Source organism: Thamnophis sirtalis, unplaced genomic scaffold (genome assembly GCF_051295495.1).
Source record: "Thamnophis sirtalis isolate CommonGarterSnake01/CBP01778 unplaced genomic scaffold, rThaSir2_p1.2 scaffold_14, whole genome shotgun sequence".
Taxonomy (NCBI): Eukaryota; Metazoa; Chordata; class Lepidosauria; order Squamata; family Natricidae; genus Thamnophis; species Thamnophis sirtalis.
Genome location: NW_028261394.1, coordinates 10,902,949 through 10,921,189, shown reverse-complemented (window position 1 = coordinate 10,921,189; position 18,241 = coordinate 10,902,949). Strand labels below are relative to the sequence as shown.

At 47.2% G+C, this 18,241-nt stretch overlaps 2 protein-coding genes across 3 annotated transcripts in view; one reads left to right on the top strand and one right to left on the bottom strand.

Annotated features, from left to right (window-relative positions):
* The window catches only part of IFT140 (intraflagellar transport 140), a 100,217-nt gene that overhangs the window by 11,454 nt on the left and 70,522 nt on the right, over window positions 1-18,241 (bottom strand). For both annotated transcript variants that reach the window (XM_087729030.1, XM_087729029.1), the window contains 4 exons: window positions 6,082-6,259; window positions 4,205-4,395; window positions 2,038-2,133; window positions 120-252 (listed from right to left, as the gene is read on the bottom strand). In XM_087729030.1, coding sequence (XP_087585156.1) covers window positions 120-252; window positions 2,038-2,133; window positions 4,205-4,395; window positions 6,082-6,259 — 598 coding nt within the window. The remainder of the gene's footprint in view (window positions 1-119; window positions 253-2,037; window positions 2,134-4,204; window positions 4,396-6,081; window positions 6,260-18,241) is intronic.
* Window positions 13,637-18,241, top strand: part of TMEM204 (transmembrane protein 204) — a 37,063-nt gene continuing 32,458 nt past the window's right edge. Inside the window, exon 1 of the mRNA XM_087729032.1 lies at window positions 13,637-14,790. Coding sequence (XP_087585158.1) covers window positions 14,508-14,790 — 283 coding nt within the window. The 5' untranslated portion in view covers window positions 13,637-14,507. The remainder of the gene's footprint in view (window positions 14,791-18,241) is intronic.

Below are 18,241 nucleotides of genomic sequence, written 5' to 3'. Positions count from 1 at the left end.
GACTGCCATCTGTCAGAAATGGCGTAGGGTCTCCTGCTTGAGCAGGGAGTTGGACTAGATGACGTACAGTACAAGATCCCTTCCAACTCTGTTAATATGTTAAAAGAAATTGAATTTACCTTCTGGATGTTACCCAGGAAGCAATGGATACGGACCATGGAAAAATAATCCTGAGCCAGCTCATAATATTTGAATGCCGCTTCCAAGTCAGCCTGGCCTTCTAGATACTGAGCCCACCATTTCCACAAACCCCTGGAGGAGGAAAAACAAAGGGTAGGAGAGAAGGTGGATAGCAATCAATCAACCAACCAATCAATCAAAATCCAGATGGATGACATCTTCTCAAAGTATTGAGCTATTAATTAGGCAGCGGGAGCAAATCTTTCATGAGGGAGGGAGGAAAGACACAGGCATAGCAGTTTTAGATCAACTCCTGGCAAACCCAGGTAGTTCTTGACTTTCAGCCGTTCATTTAGTGACAGGTCAGAGTTACAACTGCACAGGAAAAAGTGACTTTTCCTTCTGTTTTTCACATTTAACAACTGTTGTGGCATCCCCATGCTCGCCAAAAATGTGGATGCTTGGCAACTGGGTGATATTTCTGGTTGCTGTGACCCAGGATCATTTGATCCACTTTGGCGACCTTCTGAAAGCAAAGCCAGGTTTCCTTAACCACCGTGGTACTTAATTTAATACCACAGCAATCCGCTTAACGGCGGTGGCAAGAAAGGGGGTAAAATGGGGCAGACATCCCTTAACAACTGTCTCGCTTAGCTGCAGAAATTTTGGGCTGAATTGTCGCCGTCAGTCAAGGATCAGCTTCTCAAAGAGCATTGCCCAGGCCGGCTCTTGGAGTTGGTAAGAGGACATTCACTTCAGAGGTGGTATTCAGCCAGTTAGGACCAGTTCTAGAGAACCGGTAGTGGAAATTTTGAGTAGTTCGGAGAACCGGCATGCCACTTCTGGCTGGCCCCGCCCCCATCTATTCTCTGCCTCCCGTCTGATCGGAGTCCCAGCTGATCGGCTGGGTCTTCTGCTGTTGCTCTGCACAGGAGAACAGAGCTGGAAAGCAGGTTAGTGGGGTGGGGAGGGAATTTTGCAGTATCCTTCCCCTGGAGTGGGGAGGGAATGGAGATTTTGCAGTATCCTTCCCCTGAAGTGGGGAGGGAATGGGGATTTTACAGTATCCTTCCCCTGGAGTGGGAGGGAATGGAGATTTTGCAGTATCCTTCCCCTGGAGTGGGGAGGGAATGGAGATTTTACAGTATCCTTCCCCTGGAGTGGGGAAAGAATGGGGATTTTGCAGTATCCTTCCCCTGGAGTGGGGAGGGAATGGAGATTTTGCAGTATCCTTCCCCTGGAGTGGGGAGGGAATGGGGATTTTACAGTATCCTTCTCCTGGAGTGGGAGGGAATGGAGATTTGCAGTATCCTTCCCCTGGAGTGGGGAGGGAATGGAGATTTTGCAGTATCCTTCCCCTGGAGTGGGAGGGAATGGAGATTTGCAGTATCCTTCCCCTGGAGTGGGGAGGGAATGGGGATTTTGCAGTCTCCTTCCCCTGGAGTGGGAGGGAATGGAGATTTTGCAGTCTCCTTCCCCTGGAGTGGGGAGGGAATGGAGATTTTAGAGTCTCCTTCCCCTGGAGTGGGGAGGGAATAGAGATTTTGCAGTCTCCTTCCCCTGGAGTGGGAGGGAATGGAGATTTGCAGTATCCTTCCCCTGGAGTGGGGAGGGAATGGGGATTTTACAGTATCCTTCTCCTGGAGTGGGAGGGAATGGAGATTTTGCAGTATCCTTCCCCTGGAGTGGGAGGGAATGGAGATTTTGCAGTATTCTTCCCCTGGAGTGGGGAGAGAATGGGGATTTTGCAGTATCCTTCCCCTGGAGTGGGGAGAGAATGGGGATTTTGCAGTGTCCTTCCCCTGGAGTGGGGAGAGAATGGAGATTTTACAGAATCCTTCCCCTGCCATGCCCACCAACCCATGCCACATCCGCAAAACTGGTAGTAAAAATATTTGAATCCCACCACTGACTCACTTATCTTTCATCCTGTTGACGTAAGACTCCAACGCTTGCAAATCCTCTGAAAGCATACGAGGCACTTCAAATTTATGAGTGTCGGACTTCTCATAGCTGTGCGGGAAGACAAAACAGGTCAGGAAGCCAAGACGAAAGGAGAATAAACAGCAACAGCTGTTTTCTTTAGTTTCAGGATGAGTATTCACAACTTCTGTAGGCAAGCTGTTCCGTAGAACAATTAATCAGTGGAACAAGTTGCCTCCAGAAGTTGCGAATGCTCCAACACTGGAAGTCTTTTAAGAAGATGTTGGATAGCCATTTGTCTGGAACGGTATAGGGTTTCCTGCCTAGGCAGGGGGTTGGACTAGAAGACCTCCAAGGTCCCTTCCAACTCTGCTATTGTATTGCATTGTATTATTTACAATGAATGAAGAATATTTATAATGAATAAAGAGTATTTACAAGGAAGGGAGACTATTTACAATTCAACCTCCTTGGACTTGCAAGATCTTACAAGAACATCATGCAGCACTTCAGTGGTTAAACTGACAGCAAACAGCACTCCCTACTTGCACTGATGATGTTACCTAGTTGGGTAATGAAACGTCTGCAAAAAAACAACCAAGCTCAGAGGGCGCCAAGGACCCCACAGTTGTCCTCCTCCTCCTCCTCCTCCATTCCCAACTGGTTCCTGCTCACCCTCCGTTTCCAAGAGAACCACATAATTACCGTATTTTCATGACCATAAGCCGCACTGAAAATCCTAAAATTTGATCCAAAATCGGCAGTGCGGCTTATAACCCGGTGCGCTTTATATGTGGAAAAAGATCTCCCAGCTGCTTTGCTCCTCGCGACTGCAATAGATGTCCAGAAGCGGCCCCTGGGGCCAATGGGGACCGGACCCCCAGCTCGACAGCCCCTGTCGCCTCTGGACGTCCACCGCAGCTGTGAGGAGCCGAGGAGAGCGCAGAGAAGAGCGCGCGACGGCCCCCAGCGCTCCGGGAAGCGGGAGAAGCGCGCGGCCCGGCCTCTCCTCCCTGGACACCGCAGCAGCAGCCCCAAGCGCACCGATCCCCGCGCCCTTCGCATCGGGGCATGCTCTTGCAGCACGCCCCGATGCGAAAAACACAGAGATCGGTGCGCCCGGGGCCGCCGCCGCGACGTCCAGGGAGGAGAAATCAAACCGCGCGCCTCTCCCGCCTCCCGGAGCGCCAAGAACCGTCGCGCGCTCCCCTCCACACTCTCCTCGGCTCCCCACAACCGCAACAGACGTCCAGAAGCGACAGGGGCCACCGAGCCGGAAATCCAATCCCCACCAGCCCCAAAAGCCGCTTCTGGACATCTGTTGCAGTCACGAGGAGCGGCACGAAGGCTCCCGGCGCTCCAGGAAACACCGAAAGCAGCTGGGAGAGGCGCGCGGCCCGGCCTCCCCTCCCTGGACGCTGCAGCAGCAGCCCCAAACTCACCGATCCCAGTGCCTTTCGCATCGGGGCGCGCTGCAAGAGCATGCCCCGATGCGAAAAACACAGAGATCGGTGCGCCCGGGGCCGCCGCTGCGACGTCCAGGGAGGAGAAACCAAGCCGCGCGCCCCTCCCAGCCGCCCTCGGCGCCCCCCGGAGCGCCAAGAACCCTCGTGCCGCTCCTCGCGACTGCAACAGATGTCCAGAAGCGTCAGGAAATGTGCGGCTTATAACCCGGTGCGCTTTATATGTGGAAAAAGTTTGAAAAATTAACGTTAATTGATACTGCGGCTTATAATCCGGTGCGGCTTTTGGTCGTGAAAATACGGTATTGTGTTTCAATCTCCCAAGTTAGATTTGATGAGTTGAATCCCAAACCAAAGGGATTAATAACAGAGCGGGATCTATTTTGGAGGATCTATTTTTTTATGAGATTACCTAGTTTGGGTCCTTTCCATCTGCAAGGAAACAACCAAACTCAGAGAGATCACTAAGGACCCCACAGTCTTCTTCTTCCACCTCCTTCACGTTCTCTCCTCCCTCCTCCTTGAAAACCCCACTCCCTTCTAGGACTGATGATGTTACCTAGTTGGGTAATGAAATGTCTGCAAGAAAACAAGCAAGCTCAGAGACCCCCAAGGATCCCTCACTCCAGGATGAGTCTGATTGAGTCTTGAGTCAGATCTGGACAAGATCTGGAATGGGGCAGCTTGCAAGCACTTACTAGGTGATGGCAAAGTTGCGCTCAGCTATGGCTTCCAGGTGCTTGGCGTAATTGTAGTACGTCGTGCGCAGGTGCACTCGGTCCTGGGTCTCGGCTATCTCAATGGCTTTTTGCCATTGGTCCGAAGCCTGGTAGAACTTGTTCAGGAGGTCGTACCGTTGGCACTGCTTGTATAACTGCTCAGCGTCTTCCTGGAACAGAGGCCAAAAAGTTGATAAGAGAGGGATGCTGTTTGTATTGTTGTTGTCATCTTCATTATAGAATTTTTCTTTCACACGCACAAGTCCTCAACTTAACAACAGTTCGCTTAATGCCCATTCAAAGTTACAACGGCGCTGCTTTTTAGGATGCTGTCTAGAGTTGCCATCTATCTTGTCACTTTAGCAGGGGTTTAATTGCAGGAGGAATCTGACTGATCGCTGAGCACGCTCAAAATAGAATCATTATGACTGTAACAGGATGTTTAAAGAAAAGCAAGGCGGGAAAAAGCACTAAACCATTCAACCTGCAGGTCACTTCAAGAACAAGGGGGCGTCCACACCGCCAACTCCTGCTCTTCCCGGTGCTCTAGGAAACGGCTCCACACACAGCCAACTGAAAGAAAGGCCCTGCTATCTCCGGAGCCATTTCCTAGCAGGAAAAAAATAATAATTGGGGCTTGGAAAGTGCGGTCAGCCTTGAAGGGGCCTTTGGATGTTTGACGCTGAAGGAAAGGCTTTGGATCCTGGCTCCTTAAAAAGTGGACAGGGATAATAAATAATCGGACTGAGATAAAAGCCACTGAGGGCAGGGTGCATTCGACACAAGGGTCAGCCCTCGTGTCGGAGAGAGGAAAGTGGAGGGGAGGAGAGAGGAAAGGGGAGAGGAGGAAAGGAAAAGGGAGGAGAGGGGAAATAGGGAGAGGAGAAGGAAGGAGAGGGAAGTGGATGGGAAGAGAGGAGAAGGAAGGAGGGAATGAGATGGAAGGGGAGGGGAGGAGAAGGAAAGAGGGGAGGAGAGGGAAGTGGAGGGGAGGAGAAGGAAAGAGGGGAGGAGAGGGAAGTGGAGGGGAGGAGAGAAGGAAGGAGGGAAGGAGATGGAAGGGGAAGGGAGGAGAAAGAAGGAAGGAAGGAGAGGGAAGGGGAGGAGAGAAGGAAGGAGGGAAGGAGAAGAGAAGGAAAGAAGAAAGGAGATGGAAGGGGAGGGGAGGGGAGGAGAAGGAAAGAGGAAAGGAGAGGGAAGGGGAGGGGAGGGGAGAAGAAGAAGAGAGGGAAGTGGAGGAGAGGAGAAGGAAAGAGGAAAGGAGAGGGAAGTGGAGGGGAGGGGAGGAGAAAGAAGGAGGGAAGAGGGGAGGGGAGGAGAAGGAAAGGAGATGGAAGTGGAGGGGAGGAGAAAGAAGGAGGGAAGAAGAGGGAACTGGAGGGAAGGAGAGAAGAAGGAAAGAGGAAAGGAGATGGAAGGGGAAGGGAAGAGAAGGAAGGAAGGAGAGGGAAGGGGAGGAGAGAAGGAAGGAGGGAAGGAGAAGAGAAGGAAAGAAGAAAGGAGATGGGAGGGGAGGGGAGGAGAAGGAAAGAGGAAAGGAGAGGGAAGTGGAGGGGAGGGGAGAAGAAGAAGAGGGAAGTGGAGGAGAGGAGAAGGAAAGAGGAAAGGAGAGGGAAGTGGAGGGGAGGCGAGAGGAGAAAGAAGGAGGGAAGAAGAGGGAAGGGGAGGAGAGGAGAAGAAAGGGAAGGAGAAGTGAAGGAAGGAAGCAGAGGGGAGAAGGGAAGGGAGGGAAGGAGAAGGAAAGAGACAGAAACAGATGGACTGTTGTAAAATGGAAAATGTGATGTATTATAAAGGAAAATGTGTAATAAAAACATTTTAAAAAATAACAATCTGAAGAAAGCCTTTTCACTCACCAGCATGCCCAACTGGACGGCTAACATGGCCACCCTGGCTTCCAGCTCTGGTTCTCGTTCAGCCTCCCGCAATGCCTTGGCTCCCCGGGCATGGCCCATGTTCCCCAGGCAGACTTTGGCGACATCCAGCCTTTGGGTCTTCACGCACATGCAGGCCATGTTCTCCCAGACGGCTTCGCTGCAGAATACAAGAAGAAGGGATGTGGTCCCAGTCAAGGTTATGAAGACCATCATGAACACAGAAGTATGAACTGGCCCTTCTGCAAGAGAGAAGACCTCTTGAGGGCCCATAGCTTGATAAAGGCAAAGGTTCCCCTTGCACATACGTGCTAGTCGTTCCTGACTGTAGGGGGCGGTGCTCATCTCCGTTTCAAAGCCGAAGAGCCAGCGCTGTCCAAAGAGGTCTCCATGGTCATGTGGCCGGCATGACTAAATGCCAAAGGCGCACGGAACGCTGTTCCCTTCCCACCAAAGGGGGTCCCTATTTTTCTACTTGCATTTTTTACATGCTTTCGAACTGCTAGGTTGGCAGAAGCTGGGACAAGTCACGGGATCCGAACCGCTGAACTGCTGGCCTTTCTGATCAACAAGCTAAAAGTCTTAGCCATTGAGCCACCGTGTCCCTTTTAGCTTTAGACTGATGGGCAAACCAAGCACCTGGCCTTTAGATCGTCATGAATGGGAGGGCCACGTTCTCCCAGACAGCTTCCCTTCAGAATGCAAGAAGATGATACACCGTTCAAGTCAAGCTACTGTATGAAGATCTTCAAGAACACAGAAGGGTGAACGGGCCCTTTTTCAGAAGACAAGGAACCCATAGAAACCATAGCTCAGAGCGATGGTCTCCGAACTTAGCGACGTTAAGACTTGTGGGCAAGCAGAGTTGGCTGAGGAATTCTGGAAATTGAAGTCTACCAGTCTTATAGTGGCCAAGTTTGAAGACCCCTGACTTAGGAGGGATGTCTAAACCAAGGCCAGAGGATCAGAGACGTAATACTAACTCAATGGATCTAAGTTAGCCAAGCTGGCTTGTTACACTGGCTTCAGCTGAGTCTGTTCTATGACTGAAGACTGAATCCAACTTCTGAATTTTTGTTTTGATCTTCAACGGGCTCTCTTTTCATTGCCCAGGCTCATCAAAGGATGATTGCATTCACTCAGATAGACAAAAAAAAATATTATGAAGCCATAAACTGTTCAACCCTTCCCCCACTATATCAAACTGGGAGAATTTCCTGAGTTTATCTTTGGAACTCTACCTCACATCTGTCCTTCATCAACTCTAGCTTGCTGTTCTAATGAATACCAGATGCAGTGGAGGAAGGGCGCGCACATGGCTGCCTTTTGTTCCTGCATTTAAAGAAGAGCACGCTGACCCTCTGGCCATAAGAATTCTGCATCTCGAACCGCAAAAGCGACCCGTAGAACTGCATACGGGAGCGCCTGAGGCATAAGGAGAAATTCCCCAGTTCGTGAACCCACTAAAGCGGTGTGGGGACTGCAGCCCAGAAATTAAAAGACGCTTGCTCCTGGGGAGGAAAGTGATGGCAAATCTAGACAGCATCCTAAAAAGCAGAGACATCCCCCAGAAACAAAAGTGTGTATAGTCAAGGCTGTGGTTTTCCCATTTGCAATGGATGGCTGCGAAGGTTGGACCATAAGGAAGGCTGAGCGCCAAAGAATGGAGGCCTTTGAACTCGGGTGCTGTCCAGAATTCCTGGCCAAAGGCCCGATCTCACTATCTTCTCTATGCTGGTCAGGAATTTTGAGAATTGCAGTTTTAGCACATCTGGAAAGAAGTGGGTTGAGGAAGACTGTCATAAAAAGTAGGGCAGCAAGGATACTTCTAGATTTCGGAAAGGATTGGCCATTAGTCTTCTTGGTGTGGGTCCTTAAGACACTTTCAACCATCAAAAATATACACTGGTGGCCAAGCATCTGAGGGTTTTTTTAATCAAGTTTTTAATTTTATATTGTTATATACATATCGATGTGTGAATGGGGTGATCCCTGAGTATCATACATTTCAATACAAATAGACATAGTATTATTACTCATAGTTATTAGATTTCATTTTTATTATTTCATATTATTTACCCATATCTTTTACTACCCTGTTTCCCTTAAAATAAGACCTCCCCGGATAATACTGTAAGCCCAATCAGGCTTTTGAGCGCATACGCTAACATAAGCCCTCCCCAGAAATATTGCAACACAGTGGCAGCCATGAGATGACTAAGCTCACTGCCTCCTGCACCTCAAAAATAATAAGACTTCCCCGAAAATAAGGCCAAGCACTTATTTCTGGGGTCAAAAAAAAATAAGAACCTGTCTTATTTTTGGGGAAACACGGTACCACCCTTCTTCTTACTCTTTCATATATATGCATATGTATGTGTGTGTATGTACAACAACAAAACAACAACGGATACACAGCCAGCACCAATCTACCAATCATGATACAACCACACAGCCAATCAATCCACTTACTGAAACAAAGCCAGCACTCCAACCCCCCCTCATCAAGATTTTTAGAAAGTCGACAGCTCCAATCATGCTTTAAGCCGAAAACACCATCCTGAAGATGGCGAGTGAGACCTCTCCGAAACATTGCCAAGACAATCTCAATCTTACACGGGAAAAGACCCAAATACAACAAGACCAGCATACCTACACCCATGAAAATCTACGAATACACACACACACACACAGAGAGAGAGAGAGAGAGAGAGAGAGAGAGAGAGAGAGAGAGAGAGAGAGAGACTATATTTTATTATATTTCCACTCTTATTTCTATCTCTATTGTGACTGCCCCCTTCTGTCACTATTATATTCAGGCCTGATAATACCATTTCTGTTTCCCATCTTCCATCTGTTTTGTTATTCATGTTTCCATTATTTAGCTCTTCACATCTGTTTATATTAAAGTTTCTTTCTTTCTTTCTTTCTTTCTTTCATTATTCAATATCTCAATGGACATTTCTGGTAAGGTCACAATCTTTTAAAGGATTTAAAATATATCTCTTTCATGTTTTTTCTAATAGCATCATTCAAACTCTTAATTTTCCAATGAAAACTTAATTCTTATTCATACACCTATTCATGCTCTTTCCAATCCTCCAATCCGTATAATTCTTCGTCGGAGTTTTGATCACATGATTGTGGGGAAAGGACAACTGTTGTTAAGTGTGTAAAAAAAAATCTCTTTTTTCACTCGGGGCTGCTGTAACTTTGAACAGTCCCTAAATGAAGAGCTATAAGTTGAGGACAGAGGACTCTGTGACCTCAACGGTTAACTTAAATTTCAGGGCTCCGGTTTCAACTTAGAAAAATAATAATTGTTTAACAGGTAAAGAGAACTAAAAAGTTTTCTGTAAAGCGAAACGGGACAAACAACTTTGTCCCAAACCCACCTGTTTCCCTCGAGGGGAAGACAGGAACAAGAGAAGGAAAAGGCTCATCCTGTCGGATCGCCTGCAGGGTGGAAGACATACCGAAGACGTCTCCGGTGGACTTCAAGGTTTTCTGAGCGCTAAAAAAAAAATTCTTGGAGGCCTAAGCCGTATTCCCAACTGGTCCCTACTCTTCTCTCCATTCCCAGAATTCATGGGCAAACAATCGATACAAACTCTAGGTAAGGGGTAAAGGTTCCCCTCGCACATATGTGCTAGTCGTTCCTGACTCTAGGAGGCGGTGCTCATCTCCGTTTCAATTTCAAAGCCAAAGAGCCAGCGTGGTCCGAAGACGTCTCCATGGTCATGTGGCCGGCATGACTCAACACCGAAGGTGCAGGGAACGCTGTTACCTTCCCACCAAAGGTGGTCCCTATTTTTCTTCTTGCGTTTTTACGTGCTTTTGAACTGCTAGGTTGGCAGAAGCTGGGACAAGTCACGGGAGCTCACTCTGTTATGCAGTGCTGGGGATTCGAACCACTGAACTGGCAACCTTTCTGATCGACAAGCTCAGCGTCTTAGCCACTGAGCCACCGCGCCCTAGGGTGGGGATTGGAAGGCTTTAGATTCCTTGCAGAGAATGCAAATGACCAGCTGTCTGCAAGGAGTATAAATCCTTCCACTCCCCACCATCCAGTCAGAGCTGAAGAAGCTTCTTGGATAAGGAGGGAAACGTCTTCAAAGGAAGTCCAGTTGCCTCTTGAAAAAAGCACTTCTGGATCAAATGCTCCTTCCTCCTCCAATTTTTTCCACAACAATAACCCTGTGAAGTGTGTTGAGCTGAGAGAGAGAGAGAGACAAAGACAGAGACAGAGAGAGAGACAGAGAAAGAGAGAGGCAGAGAGAGAGAGACCGAGACCTATCTGGCTTTCATGGCTGTGGATGGTGGAACTAGAACTCAACATCTCCTGGTGTAGAATCTAGGAGACAGTGAATTCTAGTCCTGCCGTGGCATGAAAGCCAACTGCATGACAGACAGACAGACAGACAGACATTACATTACTTACATACATAATACATACATACATATATACATACATACATACATACATACATACATACATACATCTTACAAAATGCTGTTTTTTTCTCCTGGAAGTGTAATCCTACTGGATTCCTTCCATCTCATCCAACGAACCCTTGAAAAATAATAACAGTTCTGATTATTTTTGTTGGAGTAAGCCAAAGAAAAGCAAAAAAGCAAAAATATTCTCTTAGGCTGTTCTTAGCACTGAACTCTGAGTGTGGCTGGCAAGAGAGCTGCATATTTCTTCTGCTTAAAATCTCCCAAGTTGAATTTGATGGGTTTGATGAGACCCAACCGTTGAATCCCAATCCAAAGGGATTAATAATAAAGCGGGGGCTATTTTGGAGGATCTATCTATTTTTTTTTATGAGGTTACCTAGTTTGGGTAATGAAATGTGTAAAAGAGCACCGAGGACTCCACAATCCTCCTCTTCCACCTCCTTTTCCTTCTGTCTTTCCTCCTCTTTGCAAATTCCTCTCCTTTCTAGCACTGATAATGTTAACTAGTTAGGTAATGAAACGTCTGCAAGAAAACAACCAAACTTAGAGAGCACCAAGGACCTCACAGTCCTCCTCCTCCTTTTCCTTCTCTCTTTCCTCCTCTTTGCAAACCCCACTCCCTTCTAGCACTGACAATGTTACCTAGTTGGGTAATGAAACATCTGCAAAAAAACCCCACCAAGCTCAGAGAGCATCAAGGACTTCACAGTCCTCCTCCTCCCTCCTCTTTGCAAATTCCTCCCCCTTCTAGCATTGATGATGTTACCTAATTGGGTAATGAAATGTCTGCAAGAAAACCCACCAAGCTCAGAGAGCACCAAGGACCCCACAGTTCTCCTCCGCCTCCTTCCTCCTCTTTGCAAACCCTACCCTTTTGTAGAACTGATGGTGTTACCTAGTTTGGGGAATGAAACACCTGCAAGAAAACCACCAAGCCCAGAGAGCACCAAGAACCACCACATTCCTCCTCCTCCTCCTCTCCACAAAACCCACTCCCTTCTAGCACTGATGATATTACCTAGCTGGATAATGAAACGCCTGCGAGAAAACCACCAAGCTCAGAGAACCGCACCAAGGAACCGCATATGGGATCTATTTTCTTCTGCGCTACCCTTGAGGGTTCCAACGTCATAATACCGATCCTTCCGAATATTATTTGGAATTACACGTTGGCAAAAAATAAATAAATCAGGACACAAAATACAAAGTGGGTGGACACGTCCTTGTAGACCACCCCTCACTCTGTCAAGGACCTTGGAGTACTCATATCGAACGATCTAAGGGCCAGAGCCCACGGTAATAACATTGCCGAAAAGGCATCAAGAGCTGTTAACCTAATCTTGCGTAGCTTCTTCTCCTGCAACATTGGACCGCCAACCAGAGCATACAAAACATTTGCCAGACCAATTCTCGAATACAGCTCATCTGCCTGGAACTCGCACTGCATAGTGGACGTTAATGCAATCGAGAGAGTCCAGAGGTCTTTTACGAGAAGAGTCCTCCCCTCCTCTGCTTGCCACCGAATACTTTATGCCACCAGACTTGAAATTTTGGGTGTAGACACCTTAGAACTTCGCCGCCTTTGGTTCCACTTAAGTGTAGTACATATAATTATTTACTACAACATCCTACCTGTCAACGACTACTTCAGATTCAACCACAACAATACGCTAGCGCACAATAGATACAAACTCAAGGTAAGCCGCTCCAAACTCGGCTGCAGAAAATACAACTTCAGCACAGAGGGGTCAACGCCTGGAATGCACTACCCCGACTCTGTGGTTTCTTCCCCAAACCCCCACAATCATTTTAACCTAAGACAAAAAATCCAAGTATCTTTTATTTTTGATTTTCCTTTCTTTTAGTCTGCTCCAACAAGGTACAGTTTTGATTGCAAAGAAAACAGATTAGCAAATAAGTCAACCTTCAAAGATACACCATGGAGCATTTTGTGTATCCCTTACAGAGCAGGTATGTCCAACAGCCAAAGTATCTGCTGCCTCAGTTTCCTAAAAGGTATAAACTAATCTGAACTGGTAGGTTGTAAAATTTCTATGCAATCCCAAAAAAATATACAGGAAGAACAGTGGTTAAATGCAGCACAGCAGGCTACTTCAGCTGACTGCAGTTCGGCTGTTCAAATCTCACCGGCTCAGGGTTGACTCAGCCTTCCCTCCTTCCGAGGTGGGTAAAATGAGGACCTGGATTGTTGTTGGGGGCAATATGCGGACTCTGTAAACCCCTTAGAGAGGGCTGAAAGCCCTATGAAGCGGTATATAAGTCTAACTGCTATTGCTATAATTATTTCAAAGCCTAATTTGACAAGACATCAACAATTTCCTGTGTACAGTTGTCTACAGCTCTCTCCTTGTTACTTATTCTACTGTAGCAAGTGCAACACATGAGGAATTTTCTCTACATCGAAATTTTATAAGCAAAAGCAAGACAATGGACCTGTGCAAATCAGATCTGATCCAAATGTATTTTTTTCTAAATCAGATTTGAATTTTCAGGTCAAACATGTGAATTGCGTTAATCCAATTTGTAAGTTCAATTCAAACATACTTTTAACCTCTAAGACTGTCTATTGTCGACCTCACCCCATTCCTAAGAGGGGTAAGGGGGCGTGCATCAGCGCACCAGCGTGCCTACCATCCCTGTCCTAATGTTCCTTTTTTATCCCTATCCATTTCGTGTATCCAAAATCACGTTTATACCTCTCTCTATATCAGTGTTTCTCAACCTTGGCAACTTGAAGATGTCTGGACTTCAACTCCCAGAATTCCCCAGCCAGCATTCGCTGGCTGGGGAATTCTGGGAGTTGAAGTCCAGACATCTTCAAGTTGCCAAGGTTGAGAAACACTGCTCTCTATATATATATGTTGACTAAGACGTGCCTGATGAAATGAATAAAGAAGAAATATTACCGAAGGAACTCTTCCTCCTGCGGAGCAGGGGAGGGGGAAAGAGGAGGACAGCAACGGAATGAGGTGGGAGGGAGGGGAGGGGAGGGGAGGGGAGGGAGAAAGAGACGGGGACTTTAGAAGTCTGTCTTTGACTTTTCCTTTCAGGAAACACATCCTGTTCACATCGGACGGCCGTGGCAGTGGCTCTCGTCGGTTCGCAAATCGGCTACGCCCAGAGGTTTTCACCAAAAGCCGGGGCCGCACAAACAACCATTTCCTTTTCATGGAGAGATAGGAGAAGGGGGGGAAACCAAACTTCCTTGCAGCAAAGGATTTCTGTTTTTCCTGCTCCGGCAGTTTGCGAGCTCCCGTCCTCGAGGGAAGAGCTGCAGCGGTTGCAGGAGAGTCCCTGGGATTACAGACTCCATCCTCGGGGGATGCAATTGTCATTTTCTTCTCTCTGGGACCTGCTTGGGCGCAAAGGGCTGAAGCCGAGGAGGGCCTTCTTGGAGCCCTGCTGAAATTCAGGAGGCAGCAAAACCGAGGTCTCCGACACCTCTTATGCAGGTCCCAGGGTCTTCTCACGGGCGAGCTCCAGAAGGCTGAAGGGAGGACGGGCAGCCTTTAGGGGCAACTCTTTTGTGGGGTGGAAGCCTCGGCTGTCCGATCGGCGTAGAGACTGCTTACGCCGACCCTTTGGCCAGTTGGGGAGGTTTGGGAAAGAATGCGCCTCCTCGACGTTCAGCACTACTACACCACCTTGGTCCTGGCTCAAAGGGGAGGAAGGTGGCTAAAGCACCCCTGAGGAAGACAATCAATCTGGACCTGGCCTGATTTCTTCGCATGGAGTCCTCCACTCTGCCTTGGGGTTCTTCCCGCAGCCAGGGTCTCCCCAGCAGCTGACTTTTGAGAATGAATGGGGATGTTCTCTAGCCATTCCTAACCTTCTCCTGCACCTGCCTTCCACCGACGGAGCAAATCCAATGTACTGCGGCTGACTGGGGCGGGGGTGGGGGAAAACGCTTGGATCTTCTACCAGATATGACAGTCCAGAAACTGGTCGCCACAGCCGTCTTGGTCGCTCTGGTGTCTCTCATCCTCAACAACGCGGCCGCTTTCACTCCCAACTGGGTCTACCAGACCTTGGAGGATGGGCGCAAACGCAGCGTGGGGCTGTGGAGGATGTGCTGGCTGGCAGAGAAGGGGAAAGGAGGTGTGGGCGCAGGTGGCAAGCACGGGCAAGGGGCGGAGCAGCACGAATGCGAAGCCTTGGGCTGGGGTTCAGAGCCGGCAGGCTTCCAGGAGTCCCGAAACACCGTCAAATGTAAGTCTCTCGTTTTTTTTCTCCCCGTCCCTCTTGACTTGGTCTTTAAAAAAAATGGTCCGTGATGCACACAGCAAAGGTACTTTTCCAAAAGACACCTGGAGTTCTTCCTTGTTTTTTTTTTTAAATCCCCTTGAAAACATGTTTCTTTCTGAAGAACTGAAGAAGCAGCTTCTTGGATGAGAAGTGGAAGGTTTTCAAAGGGAAAAAAAAAAGGAAATCCAGTTCGTTTTTGGAAAAGCACCTTTTTGAGACAATCGTGATCCGGATGATTAAGCATCTCCATTTCTGTTAGGCAGAAAACATGGCTAAGGTTGCAGCAGCTGAAAACTTAGAAGGCAGACTGAAATATTTGCTTCCCTCTGGAAAGGACTGAAGGCTAGAAGCTTTGCTTTCTCTGCAGAAGAAGCTTCAATGAAGCAAGAAAGATATCTAGGGGCAAATGGAAAGAGATTGGGTCCCACAAAATAACACCATTGAGCTACAAGGGATGGAGAAAGACACAAAAAATACAGGAGTAAAATCTGCATTCAAAGCTAGATAAAACAAAAAGGTTTGTAAGCAAGGCCGGCATCTATCAATTTTCACTTAAAGCCATCAGCAGTGGCTTTCCGAGACAATTTCCTGTAGTAGCTCATTCCTGCACTGGCCCAAGGATTAGACTAGAGACTGGTTCTCAACCGTGTCAACTCTTAAGATGCATGGACTTCAGCTCCCAGAATTCCCCCAAGCATTTCTCTGCTTGGGGACTTCTGGGAGCTGAAATCCACCAGACTTAAAAATCGACAAGGTTGAGAAACGTGATCTCTAAACCTTAATTTCTATGATGTTAGCTGATTCCTTTTAAGGTTTGCAATCCAAATGTGGCACTGTAAAGATGGGTCCCATGGAGACAAGATGAAATATCTGTGTGGTCTTCCCAGTTCATACTACCCTGGATCAAATAATAGAAGAATAGAATAGAATAGAATAGAAGTTGGAAGGGACCTTGGAGGTCTTCTAGCCCACCCCCCTGCGTAGGCAGGAAATCTTATACCACTTCAGACAAATCGTTATCCAACATCTTAAAGACCTCCAGTGTTGAGGCATTCACAACTTCTGGAGGCAAGTTGTTCCACTGATTCATTGTTCTCACTGTCAGGAAATTTTTCCTTGGTTCTAAGTTGCTTCTCTCCTTGATTAGTTTCCACCCATTGCTTCTTGTCCTGTCCTCAGGTGCTTTGGAGAATAGCTTGACTCCCTCTTCTTTGGGGCAGCCCCTGAGATATTGGAAGACTGCTATCATGTCTCCCCTAGTCCTTCTCTTCATTAAACTAGACATACCCAGTTCCTGCAACCGTTCTTAATATATTTAGCCTCCAGTCCCCTAATCATCTTGGTTGCTCTTTCCTGCACTCTTTCTAGAGTCTCAACACTCAAAACTCTTGGTTAAAAAGCAAATGTGATTAAAGACCTCCCTTTGCAAAATCTTCCTGGTGGGAGATGATAAAAGGGGTCATTTTTGCAGGGGGTGGGAGGAATGACAGAAAACAACCAGTTACGAAACCCTTCCGCCCTGAATCCCTTCCTTTTATAAATCAGTTGCAAACTGCAGTGTTCTCAACTGTACATTAGTTCTTAAAAAGAAAAAAGGAAACTAGAGAACAACTATATACTCAGCTCCGTGACACGGGAAGTTTGACCTTCTGTTGTGCTATTTCCAGTTCACTAGGTGGCAATACTTGGCAAGGTGTGAGAAAATTTCTAGGGAAGACAAATCAAAGAGGAATATAGGAAGTTTCTTTCCAGCGGGTCGAATTCTTCCGCCCATTGCATCCATTACTGTCTGTTCCTCGTTGGTTACGCTTCCCCCCCAAATTTTAGGACATTCATGTTATCTGCTGCCTGGGAACTACCTGGGAATTTCCCCACTCCCATTGTGCTCCAGCTGTTTCCGAAACAGACCTTTCCAAATCTAGGAGGTGGATCCTTCCAGGTTTTCTTCCAAGAATATCATGGCCAAATCTGTTTCAGAGATGGAATTCTCTGCTGTTTGGTTGTTGTCTTTTTTAAATACAGTTCTAATTTAGCTCCTGATCATCCAGCTCTCTAATCCAAATACAGTCTCTTTCTGCTGCTCATCTGGGTCAGAATTCATTCCGGAATATACAATACAATACAATAGCAGAGTTGGAAAGGACCTTGGAGGTCTTCTAGTCCAACCCCCTGCCTAGGCAAGAAACTCTATATGGTTTCAGACAAATGGCTATCCAACATTTTCTTAAAGACTTCCAGTGTTGGAGCATTCATAACTTCTGGAGGCAAGCTGTTCCACTGATTAATTCTTCTAACTGTCAGGAAATTTCTCCTCAGTTCTAAGTTGCTTCTCTCCTTGATTAGTTTCCACCATTGCTTCTTGTTCTACACTCAGGTGCCTTGGAGAATAGTTTGACTCCCTCTTCTTTGTGGCAGCCCCTGAGATATTGGAAGACTGCTATCTTGTCTCCCCTAGTCCTTCTTTTCATTCAACTAGACCTACCCAGTTCCTGCAAATGTTCTTCATATGTTTTAGTCTCCAGTCCCTCTTTCTAGAGTCTCCACATCCACATCACTATATAAAATAGTGATGCAAATGTTCTAGGCTGCATAAACCATCCAAGAAAAACAAAATGCACAGGTACAGTATAGGTGGTACCTTGCTCAACAGCAGCAACTGTGAGAGGGATCTTGGAGTCCTACTGGACAACCATTTAAATAGGAGCCAGCCGTGTGCAGCAGCTGCCAAAAAAGCCAACATGGTTCTAGGCTACAGGGAGGGATAAAATCAAGATCACATGAAGTGTTAAAACCATTTTATAATGCCTTGGTAAGGCCACACTTGGAATACGGCATCTAGTTTTGGTTGCCACGATGTAAAAAAGATGTGGAAACTCTGGAAAAAGTGCAGAGAAGAGCAACAAAGAAGATTGGGGGACTGGAGGCTAAAACATATGAAGAACGGTTGCAGGAACTGGGTATGTCTAGTTTAATGAAAAGAAGGACCAGGGGAGACAGGATAGCAGTCTTCCAATATCACAGGGGTTGCCTCTAAGGAGAGTGAGTCAAACTATTCTCCAAAGCACCTGAGGGCAGGACAAGAAGCAATGGGTGGAAACTAATCAAGGAGAGAAGCAACTTAGAACTAAGGAGAAATTTCCGGACAGTGAGAACAATTAGTGCAACAACTTGCCTGCAAGAAGTTGTGAAAGCTCCCACACTGGAAGTTTTTAAGAAGATGTTGGACAATCATTTGTTTGACGTGATGTAGGGTTTCCTGCCTAAGCAGGGGGTTGGACTAGAAGACCTCCAAGGTCCCTTCCAACTCTTGCTATTCTATTCTAAAATAGTTTCTCAAGAATGAAGGCAAATATACAGGATAATGATGCAAGATAGAATTTGGGTCGGTCACTGGGACCAGAGATTTACTCTTTCA